This window comes from Urocitellus parryii, chromosome X, assembly GCF_045843805.1.
Source record: "Urocitellus parryii isolate mUroPar1 chromosome X, mUroPar1.hap1, whole genome shotgun sequence".
Taxonomy (NCBI): Eukaryota; Metazoa; Chordata; class Mammalia; order Rodentia; family Sciuridae; genus Urocitellus; species Urocitellus parryii.
In genome coordinates, this window is record NC_135547.1 from 583,894 (window position 1) to 596,904 (window position 13,011).

At 50.2% G+C, this 13,011-nt stretch overlaps 3 protein-coding genes across 3 annotated transcripts in view; 2 read left to right on the forward strand and 1 right to left on the reverse strand.

Annotated features, from left to right (window-relative positions):
• The window catches only part of Clic2 (chloride intracellular channel 2), a 61,640-nt gene extending 56,309 nt beyond the window's left edge, over positions 1 to 5,331 (reverse strand). Inside the window, exons 1-2 of the mRNA XM_077793821.1 lie at positions 5,309 to 5,331; positions 2,939 to 3,014 (exon numbers count right to left, since the gene is read on the reverse strand). The gene's annotated coding sequence lies outside the window, so the exon portion shown is untranslated. The remainder of the gene's footprint in view (positions 1 to 2,938; positions 3,015 to 5,308) is intronic.
• On the forward strand, positions 2,978 to 9,775 carry H2ab2 (H2A.B variant histone 2). The gene is made up of 2 exons (XM_077794000.1): positions 2,978 to 3,036; positions 9,478 to 9,775. Exons 1-2 carry the CDS (start codon positions 2,978 to 2,980, stop codon positions 9,773 to 9,775), a joined length of 357 nt encoding a protein of 118 aa, XP_077650126.1.
• Positions 9,776 to 11,205: 1,430 nt separating this feature from the next.
• On the forward strand, positions 11,206 to 12,776 carry LOC113178449 (40-kDa huntingtin-associated protein). The gene is made up of 2 exons (XM_026382759.2): positions 11,206 to 12,475; positions 12,584 to 12,776. Exon 1 carries the CDS (start codon positions 11,293 to 11,295, stop codon positions 12,442 to 12,444), a length of 1,152 nt encoding a protein of 383 aa, XP_026238544.1. The 5' UTR covers positions 11,206 to 11,292; the 3' UTR covers positions 12,445 to 12,475; positions 12,584 to 12,776.
• Positions 12,777 to 13,011: the final 235 nt, after the last annotated feature.

The window sequence follows — 13,011 nt, forward strand, 5'->3', positions numbered from 1 at the left end:
TGAGTTTAATCCATTATTATTTTGCAACTCAAATATCCATGGCATCGTGCTAGGTAGTATTCATTCATCCATCCACTCATTCACACGATGTATTTCTTTTCTTTTTTTTTCTTTTTGGAGCAACTACTGTGTTCCAAGCACTGTGCACAGTGCTGGAGATACCAAGAAGAATCAAAGTTCCAGGCCTCATGGAGGTTACAGTCATAGGGCAAAAGCAGACTCACAACATTGGGAGATAAGTGCTTTGAAAACTGAGTAATAGGGGCTGTGGGGACACAGACAAGGGATGTGAGAGACTACAGGGAATTAAACAGGTATGGAAATCCCTTCAAAACAAGACAGATTGCTCTGTGAGTTCAAGGGTAGAGAGATCTCATCCAGCAGGGCTAATCTGCAAAGGTACCATAGGCTAGGTGGCCTTTGAGGTGAAATTAAGAGGATGCCTTGGGTTTCTCTCAACTTGCAGTGATATTGGGCTTAGGGTGTCCTCCAAGATGTGGAAACACATGCAAAGATCCAGAGACAGGAAATCGCAAGAGGATGTGTTTGGAAAAGAGGGAGAGGCCCTGGTTGAGCACAGAGAATGCCATGGCAAATACTGGGTGGTGCAGTTGAGAAGCAGGAATAGGGTGAGATGCAAAAATGTCATTGAGGCAACATCACAAAATGCAACAGTGTTGAACTAATGAGTGGTATAAAGAACACCAGACTGGTATTAGAAACCTGCTTACATTCTAGGCCCAGCTCTGTCACAAAATTGCCCTAGGTATGGTACGTGGCAACACAAGTAAGTCTGAACCTTTGTTTCTTCATCTGTCAACTGGTAGTAAGAACACCTTCCCTGCCTATTTCATGGTGTTATTAAGAGTCTATGAGTCAGTGAACATGAAAACGGACCTTTTAACAAATCTTTAAAGCAGTGGTACACACATGTAAAGGGTTATTATTGAGGAAATGCAATGTGCTGGGGACACTTTGGCAACTGAATAACCAGGGTGCGGGGGCGAGCCTACTGAAATATGCCGATGTCTGGGCTTGGCACAGAAATCACGAGCCACCACACACCTTGTAGATTCAAACAGCAATTCTTTATTCCCGAACTCACAGCGGCCTCCACACAGGTTCAGGGGAAATCTCCAATATGCCGCTGCCCCCAAATCACCTACTCCACAGAGGCTTTTTCCAAATCCCATTTGAATCTCACGAGAACTCAACGGGAACAAGCAACAGGAACACCCTAATCCCAGCGGCAATAATCTTCAACCTCCAACTTCCCCAAAACACCTATTGTCTTAAACCGGGAATGCCTTAAACCGGGAACACCCTAAACCCAAGGACCGGGATACTTCCTCAAACCTGCAGGATACTTCCTCAAACCTGGATCCACCCTCGATCACCTTGAGCAGGGTCATCTTTCTCAAACACACATGCAAGGTCGCAGCAAATTTCCAAGACAAGTCCATTTAACATGGGGTACGCTGGCAAGGAAATATCGATGCATCATTCCTACTTGGCAATGGCCCTCAGCATCTCCCCCCTTCTGATTAATTAAACAACAAGCAATGTGGCTTAAGGACCGTGCCTGGTAGGTTGTCCAATTCAACATATGGTTCTTACCCGTCATGGGAGAACTGACCTTTAGGCGTCAGTTTCCTGTCTTAGGTTGAATCCACTGCAACCAGATCAACCCGTCACTGACTACGGGTCCAGCATTCAGCCATGCTTGTGGATAGGCCTATGCACCAGTGGGGGGGTGAGGTTCTTGCCTCACCTCTGTTGGCCCCCAAATTTAGCCTTGGTGCCAGTGGGAATTTTAACAGGCTTTTGAATGTAGTTGTTAGGGCTGGGGATATAGCTCAGCTGGTAGAGTGCTTGCTTTGCATGCACCACAAAGCCCTGGGTTCTAATCCCCAGTACCACACACACACACACACACACACACACACACACACACACACACACACAAGACAAATGTAGTTGTAAGGTAACATGGTGAGTGACTCAACTCCTGATCATTTGGATCATCCATACATCAAATTTACACAGAATGAAAGTATATTTGCCCTATCTGGTAGCCCACCTATGAGGACCATAAAGCAGTAGCTATTCTTTTAGAAACATAACAGCTTAACAGGAAAGACAAAAATGGACAAGTTTCCAGTTGTTCTTCGTTTGCACAATCAAAATTCACTGACCACTCTGCTGAGTACTGAAGGCAGGGCACAGTAGGGGAGAGACATACAATTTCTGCCTTCAAGCAGATCTCCTTCTGCCATGGGAGGCAGGCATATTAACAGTCAGTGTCAATAGCAGGTAAGCACAAGGGGTCCGTGATAACTCAGAACAAGGGTACCTAAACCAGTGTTTTGCAGCTGAGTTTATATAAATATGAAGTAATACCATTCCTCTGGCTTTACAGGTGAGGAAACAGACTCCAGAGAACAAGTGGCAGAGGCAGTACTTTAACCTGGGCCTTTGAACTCTTGGTCCAGGGCTTTTTCTTCCTCACCACAGCTGCCTGTTTTGCTTTGTAAGTATGTTTAGGCCTAATGCAATGGCAGAAGATAATGTTCTTTTGTGTGTCCCTGCACGTCCTAGACTGCTCACTCCTTTCCAAGAGATGGATAGGAAACTGGGGGCTGGAGCACCTCCATGTGTCCAAAATGTTGTATTTCAGACATCTTTTTAAAAAGTAATGGGCTGGGGTTGTGGCTCAGTGGTAGAATGCTTGTGAGGCACTGGGTTCCATCCCAGCACCACATAAAAAAACTAAATAAACAAAGTAAATGTATTGTGTCCATCTACAACTAAAATTTTTTTTTAAAAAAAGTAATGAAAGTTTTCACAATATAAGTTCCTGTTGAAAGTTCCTCAAGAACCCAGGAGTGTGCTTCGTGTGTGTGTGTGTGTGTGTGTGCGCACGTGTGCACATGCTCACCTGTACACAGGTGCGTATGCATCAGAGTTTGGAGCAGGGATGGTTGGAAACATTGGCTCCTACATTTTCAACAAGCCTGTGTGGAGAGAAAATGGAAGGTGAGTCCCAACAAAACTGGCAGAAGACGACAGATGAAAACCAGTCAGAGCAGAGATCTCAGGAGACACCAGGAGAGTGGTGTCTTCTGCCCATATCTACTGCTTCACTGGCAGTTCCATACAAAGTATACAAAGGGAAAGTGGTTTTCCTTCACCATACTCCTCTTCTGGGAATTTTATGGGAATTCCCAGGTGTTGTGTGGGTCATTAGAGGAAAAAGGAATGATTTCTATTTCTGGAAATATTGCAGACTACATAGTCTGAAATCCCTCCTTGCTACAAAACACCTGGAAAACCCAGATAACTGATGGTCCATTGTTGCCAAAAGTGACATCCCATGAATATCTGGGAGCCTCCTTCCATTTCAACACTAAGGCAACTGAAAAAAATGAAGGGACCATACTTACTCCTAAGCTATCCTCCATCCATTTCTTTGGACCCTATCATTCTTCAGCTCTTGTATCCACTGGTTCACTTGACCCTTTACTGAGCACTGACTGTATATCAGGCATTGGTTGTATTTAATGAATACAAAGTTGAAGGGCATGGTCCTTACACTCAAATATCTCAGGGTGTTGGGCAGGGGCTCTTAACCAGAGCTGTACCTCAGAATCACTGGAGAAGGTTTGCAATAATGCATTCGCCTATCCTTCCCACCTCCCTCAAGATTAGAATTTCATTCTGGAGGGAAACAAATGACCTGAAATTCTTTCTGTGTTGAACTCTTAAAACCTGGAGTCTGAACAGAATCTAAAGCTTTACATGGCCCTCTATAGAAATACGAAGGGAAGGGGGCTGGAGCTGTAGCTCAGTGGTAGAGCACTTGCCTAGCATGTGTGAGGCACTGGGTTTGATTTTCAGCACCACATATAAATAAATAAAATAAAGCACCACTAACAACTAAAAAATATATATAAAAAATGAAAAAAAAAAAACAAAAACGAAAAAAATGAAATACAAAGGGAAGGAGAATTTCCTCCAGACAAGATAGATGCTCAAGCTCAGGGGAAGGTGCCCAAGAGGTGAGATCTCTTCAGCAGCAATATCAAGAAATGGGTAGATTTGAGAGGCATTTTGCAGGTTGAGTCGAAGGGACTTGGTGCCTGCTTAACTGTGAGAGAGGGGTTGAAGGAGAGGAAGATGTCAAAGTGACTCCTGGGTTACTGATGTGAAAAACTGGGCACAACGTGCTTAAACAGGGAATATTAGAAGATGACAGAACTTGGAGAGAAGATGATATTTTTGGTCGTGGATGTATCTGAGCAGAAAGCCTTAGCTGGGCATGATGTGTTCTTCAATCTCCTCTACCACAGGCAATGTACCATGCTGGTCAATACTGGGAGGAATATGTCTAAGAATTCCCCATGAGCTTCTAGTACAAATCCAGATCATTTTTTTACCCCCAATCCCTCCGCCAAAATTGCTCTTGCCCAAGGCCCCTAGCAGCCCTTACACAGTGACTCACAGTGACTATGTCTTAATGTTTGTCATTCACAAACTCAGCAAATGTTCCTGAGTTTGTCACTTCTTGCTCAGTTCTCCTTCTGAACATTTGCTCCCTTCTCCTTTCGGTTCAATTCTCTCCCAGATCTGTCTCTCATTCTCACTCTTGATCTCACTCTCTCCTCTTTTCCTGTGAAGACACTCCTCCAGTCTCCTTCCAACTAGTTTCTTCTTTTGCCTGTCCCTTAAAGGAAGTTGTCCTTGATTCCCTTATGTGTCCTTTATCACTCCCTACATGATCTGAACTGCATCCATGGCCTCAAGAACTACCCTGATGACTCCCAAATCTGTATTTCCAGTCCTGATCTCACTCCTTCATCTCCACCTGGTTATCCCACAGGTGTCTCCAATTTCATATATTCCAAACCATACTCACCTTCCAACCAATACCTGCAAGTTCTCCTTCACCCCGTATCTCCAATAATGGCTCCAAAGTCCACAATCACCACACTCTACCCTCAGGCAGTCATTCCAGAGCCTCAGCCATGGCAGCCGCTGCCGGTGCCACGCCGATGCCACCGCTGCTGCAGCTGCCCCCGCCGCTGCAGCCGCCACCACCACCGCCGCCTCCTCCTCCTCCTCCTCCTCCACCAACACCACCACCCCCCCAACCCCTTTCCCTGCCAACCCATGCCCTACTTTTCTACTAGGCTAATTTCTACTCATTCTTTAATTTCTCCAGGAACATTTCCCAACCCCACAAGTCTGTATGAGGTACTCCTTCCATGTGTTCCCACAGCATTTGAACTTACCTTCACATAGCACTCACCGCAGTATAGTGTTGTAATTGTCAAGTTCCAAGTCTATATCTTCTGCTAGTCTGCAAGAAGGAATGTGATCCATATTTGCTCATTGGAATTTCCTCAATTCCTAACACAGTCCCAGGCATACAGCAGGTACTCAGTGCATATCTGTTGAAGGAATGAGAAATGAATCATCATGTCTCCAGCTAGGTTCACCATTATGAGAAATATGTAGTAAAGTACCTATTATGTGCATTTTACTACCTAAACTTTTCTTTAAAAAACTGAATCTGTCCCCTGGTCTTATCTACCAATGCCATCATCCTAGTTGAGATATATATTATTTCCTGACTGGGATACTACAGCAGCTTCAATCTCAATCCTCTTTGCTCTGTTCTGCACACAGCTACCACAATGATCTTTCTAGAAGCAAATCAGTTCATGTCACTACCAAGATTAGATTAGTTGGTTCACTATAACCTATAGGACATTCCAAGACCTGAGCATGGCAAAACAGAGCCTCCATGACCTGGCTCCTATCAACCTCTTCTCCAGCTACATCAACCACCACTGGCCCACCAGCACTTACTCTCCAGCCTTAAGGAACTAATTGCTGCTCCCCCCAATCCCGCCAAATGCCTTGGCTTCTCATCATGCTACAAATTCCTTCACACACACACTTTGTCTCCAAGTAGCTTACCTGATTCACTCCTATTCTTTCAACAAAATGTTCATTGACTATTTATTATACATCATGACCAAGTACCATCTAACCCACAAATATAAGGTTGGCTCAACATATAAAAAAATCAATTTATGTAGGATGGCATATTAACAGAACTGGGGGGGGGGGCGGAGGCAGGGAGGGGTTCAACCATCATCTTAATCACACAGAAAAAGGATCATCTGACAAAAATCCAATGCACTTTCACAAAAATAAATTCAATAAAGTAGAAGTACAAGGAAACTTCCTCATCCTGGTACAGTGCATCTATGAAAAACTCAGATATATAGAAACACTAAAGCATCCACCAAAATGTGTGTTGGGGAAGGGACTAAACTGAACCCTATTTGAATATCCAATAAATGGGCTCAGCAAAGTTACAGGATCCAAGATCAACATGCAAAAATCAGTTGCATTTCTATACACTGGCAGCTAACAAACTGAAAAGGAGGTTAAGAAAATAATTCCTGGGCTGGGGATGTGGCTCAAGCGGTAGCATGCTCGCCTGGCATGCGTGTGACCCGGGTTCGATCCTCAGTACCACATACAAACAAAGATGTTGTGTCCGCTGAAAACTAAAAATAAATAAATATTAAAATTCTCTCTCCTCCCTCCCTCCCCCCCCCTCTAAAAAAAAGAAAAGAATTCCTTTTATGATAGCATCAGAAAGAATAAAATTCTGAGGAATAAGTTTAACAAACACGTGTAAGATGTGTACTCTGAAAACATTGAAAAGACATTGCTGAAAGTTATTAAGAAGACCTAGATAAATGTAAAGTATTCCATGGTGATGGGTTGGGACACTTAGTGTTGATAAGGTGGCCATAATCTCCAAGGCAACATACAGATTCAGGGTGAAGCCTGGTGGAATCCAACCTGCCTTCTTTGTAAAAAACTGACAAGCTGATCCTAAAATTCATGTGGAAATACTGAGGACCTGGATGCCTCAAACATGCTCAAAACAGAAGAACAAATTCGGAGCACTCACACTTCTCAACTTCAAAACTTACCAGAGAGTTACAGTAATACAAAAATCGTGGTATTAGCATCATAATAGACATATATGTTCATGTTATAGAACTTAAAAGTCAGAAACAAACCCACATATTTATGTATAGTTGATTTTAAGTAAGGGAAAAAGAATAATCCCTTCAACAAATGATTCTGGGGTGATTGTACAGACACGTGAAAAAGAATGAACATGGACCCCTGTGTCACACCATATAAAAAACTAACTCAAAATGGATGGATCACAGATCTAAATGTAAGGACTAAAACTTTTTTAAACTCTCTCTCTCTTGAGTTAGTTTAACAAGATTTATTTGTACAGAATACCCTTGGCCTCAGTTCCCATCCTTGATAAGAATGGTGCTTTTAAAAATATCTTTGTTTATTCATTTTTATGTGGTGCTGAGGACCGAACCCAGTGCCCTACACGGGCAAGGCAAGCACTCTGCCACTGAGCCACAACCCTGGCCCATCTTTTTTAAACTCTTAGGGAAAAACAAAAACAAAAACCATAGATGTAAATCTCTGTGAACCTTGGATTAGGCAACAGTTCCTTCACCATGACACCAAAAGCACAACCACAAAAGCATTTTCTTTTTGCAAATTGGACTTCATCCAAATGGAAATCTTTTGGACACCAAAGGACTCTTATGTAGAGAGTGAAAGGACAACCTGCCGAATGGGGAAAATATTTACAAATCACATAACATATCTGAAAAGGGTCGGGTTTCCACAATATACAAAGAACTCTATAGCAAAATGGCATTCAACCCAATTTCTAAAAATGGGCAAAGAGCTTAAATGGACATTCCTACAAAGCAAATGCACAAAGGGCCAAGAAGCTCAGGGAAAAATGCGCAACATCATTAGCCATTTGGGAAATGCAAATCAAAAGGACCATGAAGAAGCACTTCACACCCGCTTGGATGGTTATTATACAGAAAACAAAGCAAAGAGAAAACAGCAAGTTTTCAAATAGAGGATGTTCAGAAATTAGGATGCTGACACACTGATGTTGGGAATGCTGCTGTGGAAATCAGTTTGGCAGTTAGTCAATAAGTTCAGCATTGAATTACCATATGGCCCAGGAATCCCACTCCTAGATATAGACACCAAAGAATTCTAAACAGGTGTTCAAACAAAAACCCAAACAGGAATGCTCACGGAAGTACTATTCACAATCGCCAAAAGGTGTATGTCATCACCTGTCCATCAACTGATGAGTGGATACACAAAATGTGGTGTATGCATACAATGGAGTATTATTCAGGTGTGAAAAGGTACAAAGTGCTGATTCGTGCTGCAACGTGGATGAACCCTCATGCTAAGCAAATGCAGTCGGACACGAAAGGCCACACATTTAACTCTGATTGCACGTATAGTTTCCGTCCAGCATAGGCAATTCTCTATGGTAAGAAAGCACGTTAGTGGCTGCCAGGGGCCCTCAGGAGCAATGTGTGTGTGTGTGTGTGCGCGCCCGCGCAGGTGTGCACACGCAAGAGCGAGGGGGGGTGGGGGGGAGGGGAAGACAGCTTAAGGGGTACCGGGTGTTTCTGGGGGGCGGTGTAAGTTTCTTGGAAGTAGATGGTCCTGGCAGTGGTACAGCACTGTGATGGGACATACTTGACGCCTCTGACTCGCACCCCCCAGTCCTCCTCTTCTTCCCTAGACTGCTCCCCTCCAGCAGAAAGTGAGAGCTCCTGTGCCAAGATGGGAGGGCCCTGGCCAGTGAGGAGGCTAGGAGGCCAGGAGGCCTGGAGGCCATCTGGCCGCCCCGTCTAGGCCCAGGCCCAGGCCCAGGCCCAGGCCCAGGCCCAGGCCCAGGCCCACGCACTGCGGACCAGCCGGGGAGTGCTGACATCACCAGAGCGCGTCATCGCCGACCAATGAGGGGGCAGCCGAGGGTCGCTAGGATACGGGGGCCCTGGAGCACTGGACCCAGACTACCTGCCGCACCCACTGAGCACCCACCGTTGGCGTCTAAACCGGCATCACATCGAGCCAGGCAAAGCCCAGTCCAGCTGAGCTGAGCAGAGGGAGCCCAGTCCAGCCGAGTCAAGCTGAGCAGAGCAGAGCTGAGCAGAGCTGAGCAGAGGGAGCCCAGTCCACCTGAGCTGAGCCCAGCATGCCAAGGCAGAGGAGCCCTGGAGGAGGAGGAGGAGGAAGAGGAGGAGGAGGAGCAGCAACAGCAGGAGGAGGAGGAGCAGCAGCAACAGGAGGAGGAGGAAGAGGAGGAGGAGGAGCAGCAACAGCAGGAGGAGGAGGAGCAGCAGCAACAGGAGGAGGAGGAAGAGGAGGAGGAGGAGCAGCAACAGCAGGAGGAGGAGGAGCAGCAGCAACAGGAGGAGGAGGAAGAGGAGGAGGAGGAGCAGCAACAGCAGGAGGAGGAGGAGGAGCAGCAGCAGCAGCAGCAACAGGAGGAGGAGGAGGAGGGTCGTCGTCGGGGTCATCCCGTCCCCGGAGGCAGGCCCGCTCCCGCACCGCCCGAGCCGAGCTGACCTTCTCCGTGAGCCAGGTGGAGCGCCGTCTGCGGGAGGGCCGCTATGCCCAGCGCCTGAGTTGGTCTGCGTCCGTGTTCCTTGCCGCCACCCTCGAGTGCCTGACGGCCAAGGTGCTGGAGCTGGCGGGCAACGAGGCCCGCCACAGCGCCAGGAGGCGCATCACCCCAGAGCTCCTGGACATGGCCGTCCACAACAATGCACTGCTCAGCGGTCTCTTCGGGACTACGACCATCTCCCAGGTCGCCCAGCCCCGGCGCTAGCTGCTGCTGCTGCTGGCTCAGGGGGCCCTCGCCCAAGCACCTGCCCACCTGTCCACCAGGCCCCAGGCCCCCTCGCTCTCGGGCCAGCCTCGCCCGGCCAGGCTTGTACCTTCAGCCAGCCCTTTCATTAAAGCGTTTCAAGAAACCCTCCGCCTGCCTCAGTCACTTTGTGTTGGGGGCTTGGGGGGGGGGGGGTCTCCAGGCCTCTGGAGTTGGGGAGACAGCCAGGCCAGGCCCTGGGAGTGCTGCGGGGTGGGCTTCAGGCCTGTGGTGTTAGGTACCTGGGATGGCAGGAGGAGTAAAGGGAGGAAGAGGAGAGAGAGGGAGAGAGAGGGAGAAGAAGAAGAAGGAGGAGGAGGAGGAGGAGGAGGAGGAGGAGCAGGCGGCAGCGGCGGCGGAGGCCTTCTTCCTGGGGGTGGGAGGGGCAGTGCAGGGGGTGACCCTGGGTGGCAAGGGCAGGCCAGCGTGGGCATTGTGGGGTGGGCGTCGAGGTACAGAAGATGCTTCCCCATGGCCCTGAATGACTCAGGGCCTGCCTGCTTGCGTGCCTGCCTGACTGCCTGCCCGCCCACCCACCCAAGTCGCCAGAAAGGGGGTGGCCACGACACTAGGGCCGTGGGTCGTGACAGGACCCATGTCTGAAGGCGACCGGCCGCGGTGGGATGGACAGGTGGCCACAGTGGCGGGGCTGGGCGCCCACGGGGCAAGGAGCTTCGACGGCAAGATGGAGACGTGAGGGGGGAACGATCCAGGGAGGAAAAACAACAAACAGGGAACTCGGGTCAAGCAGGGTCAGGGATTGAGCTTTGGTCACGTTCAGATGGAGAAGCTGCTAGGCGCCCTTAGCAACCGAGGGCCACTAGCTGCAACCTAGCAACAGCTGGCGCCTGCAGAGGCCCCGCAAGCCCAGGACCCCGCCTCGGTGCAGAGGCCCTCGTCTGGACCGCCCCATAATCCGTCATTGGTGTAAGTACATCGCGGGCAGCCGGCCGGCCCCGCCCCGCCCCGCAGCCACTATCTGCATATGCCCCGGACCCGGGACTCTGCATTTGCCTGGGGCGGGGGGGGGGGGCGGCTACGGGAGGCCAGGCCCCGCCCCCTCGCCCTCGATTTGCAGGAGCAGTTCCCCGGATGGCCAGGCCACGCCTGCGCGGGACCCTCGATTTGCGTAGGAACCCGGCGCCAGGCCAAACCCCGCCTCCTGACCCGCGCTTCGCAAAGGCAGCTGGCTTCACGCCTCTCGGGTCGCGCCGGTTACTGAAACCAGCCCGGGACCCGCCCGCGTCCCTGATTGGCATACGCGCCTCCCAGCCAGGCCCTGCCTCTCACCTTTGCACATCACCAGGGCGACGGGGGACTGCGGGGGCGCCGCAGCCAGACGTGTGCTTCGAGGCGCGCGGTCGCGGTAGGCCGCTGCGGGCCGCTGCAGCGTGACGCACGGCACGTCGCGGCCCGCGGCGGCGTGGCCGGGACCTTTGCCCACGTAGGCGTGTCCGGAAGTTCCCGGACCTGGCAACATGGCGGCTTCCACGTCCGGCCTCGGCGGTGGCGTCGTCCCTGGTCCCGAAGCCGGGGACTTCCTGGCCCGGTACCGGCTGGTGTCCAACAAGCTGAAGAAGCGGTTCCTGCGGAAGCCGAACGTTGCGGAAGCCGGCGAGCAGTTCGGTCAGTTGGGCCGCGAACTGCGCGCCCAGGAGTGCTTGCCTTACGCAGCCTGGTGCCAGCTGGCAGTGGCGCGGTGCCAGCAGGCGCTCTTCCATGGGCCTGGGGAGGCGCTGGCCCTCACGGAGGCCGCACGCCTCTTTCTGCGGCAGGAGTGCGACGCTCGTCAGCGCCTGGTCTGCCCCGCCGCCTATGGCGAGCCGCTGCAAGCGGCTGCCAGCGCCTTGGGCGCCGCTGTGCGCCTGCACCTGGAGCTGGGGCAGCCGGCCGCCGCCGCCGCCCTGTGTCTGGAGCTGGCCGCCGCCTTGCGCGACTTGGGCCAGCCGGCCGCCGCCGCCGGCCACTTCCAGCGCGCCGCCCAGCTGCAGCTGCCCCTTCTGCCCTTGGCCGCTCTGCAGGCGCTGGGCGACGCCGCCTCCTGCCAGCTTCTGGCGCGCGACTACAATGGCGCCCTGGCGGTGTTCACGCGCATGCAGCTCCTAGCGCAGGAGCATGGCAGCCATCCCGTGCAGCAGCTCCAGCCTCCACCACCGCAGACCCTGCTGGCCCCGGCGCAGTCTCAGCCCCAGCCGCCGGGGCCCCAACCCGGACCTGGCGCGACCCCCTTGGTGCCCGCCGCACCGCTCCCCCCAAACCCTGGCTCTGCCTTGCCCTCTCCTGTCGCCCTGGGCGCCTTCTCGGAGGTGCTGGTGCGCTGCGAGGTGTCCCGTGTGCTGCTGCTGCTGCTCCTACAGCCACCTCCGGCCAAGCTTCTGCCCGAGCACGCCCAGACTCTGGAGAAGTACTCCTGGGAAGCTTTTGACAGCCACGGGCAGGAGAGCAGCGGCCAGCTTCCTGAGGAGCTCTTTCTGCTGCTGCAGTCCTTGGTCATGGCTACCCACGAAAAGGACATAGAAGCCGTCAAGTCACTGCAGGTGGAGATGTGGCCTCTGTTGACTGCTGAGCAGAACCACCTCCTTCACCTCGTTCTGCAAGAAACCATCTTCCCCTCAGGACAGGGGGTCTGATAATCACTTTAACCAAAGACCTTTTTGCCTGGTAGTCAACCTCATTCATCCACTTTTGCATTTAGGGGGAATTAAAAGGCTTTGATCCAGGTTCTGCATCTCCTGTTACTCATAATGGTGTTTGTCTTTCTTTGCCTAGGTTATTTCACTTAACGTAATGTCCCAAGATTCACCCATATTGCCACAAATGACAGTTTCATTTTTTAAAGGATGGACGGTATTTCATTGTGTGTGTGTGTGTGTGTATATATATATATATATATATATATATATATATATATATTGCAGTTTGTTTATCCAATCATCAGTTGATGCATAGTTAGTTGGTTCATTTTCATGGCAATTGTAAATAATGCTTCAATAAACTTGGTAAAACAGATGCCTGTTTCTCATAGTGATTTTCTTTTCACAGTAGTGGTTTATTTCATCAATAATCATTTTGAAAGAAATGAAATATTTGTGTTTCCAGCACTATGGGAATATTGCAATTTGGAGATAAACCTGCTCTACACCTAACAGTAGCCCTGGTGCTTTTTATGTAAAGTATCAGGTAAAGAGGTGAAGAAG

Bases quoted from the DNA above. Each gene is read 5' to 3' on its own strand.
- H2ab2 (XM_077794000.1), top strand. From the start codon at position 2,978: ATGGTTGGAAACATTGGCTCCTACATTTTCAACAAGCCTGTGTGGAGA. The intron at 3,037-9,477 runs GTGAGTCCCAAC...CCGTCCCCGGAG, and splicing joins GTGTGGAGAGAAAATGGAAG to GCAGGCCCGCTCCCGCACCG.
- LOC113178449 (XM_026382759.2), top strand. From the start codon at position 11,293: ATGGCGGCTTCCACGTCCGGCCTCGGCGGTGGCGTCGTCCCTGGTCCC.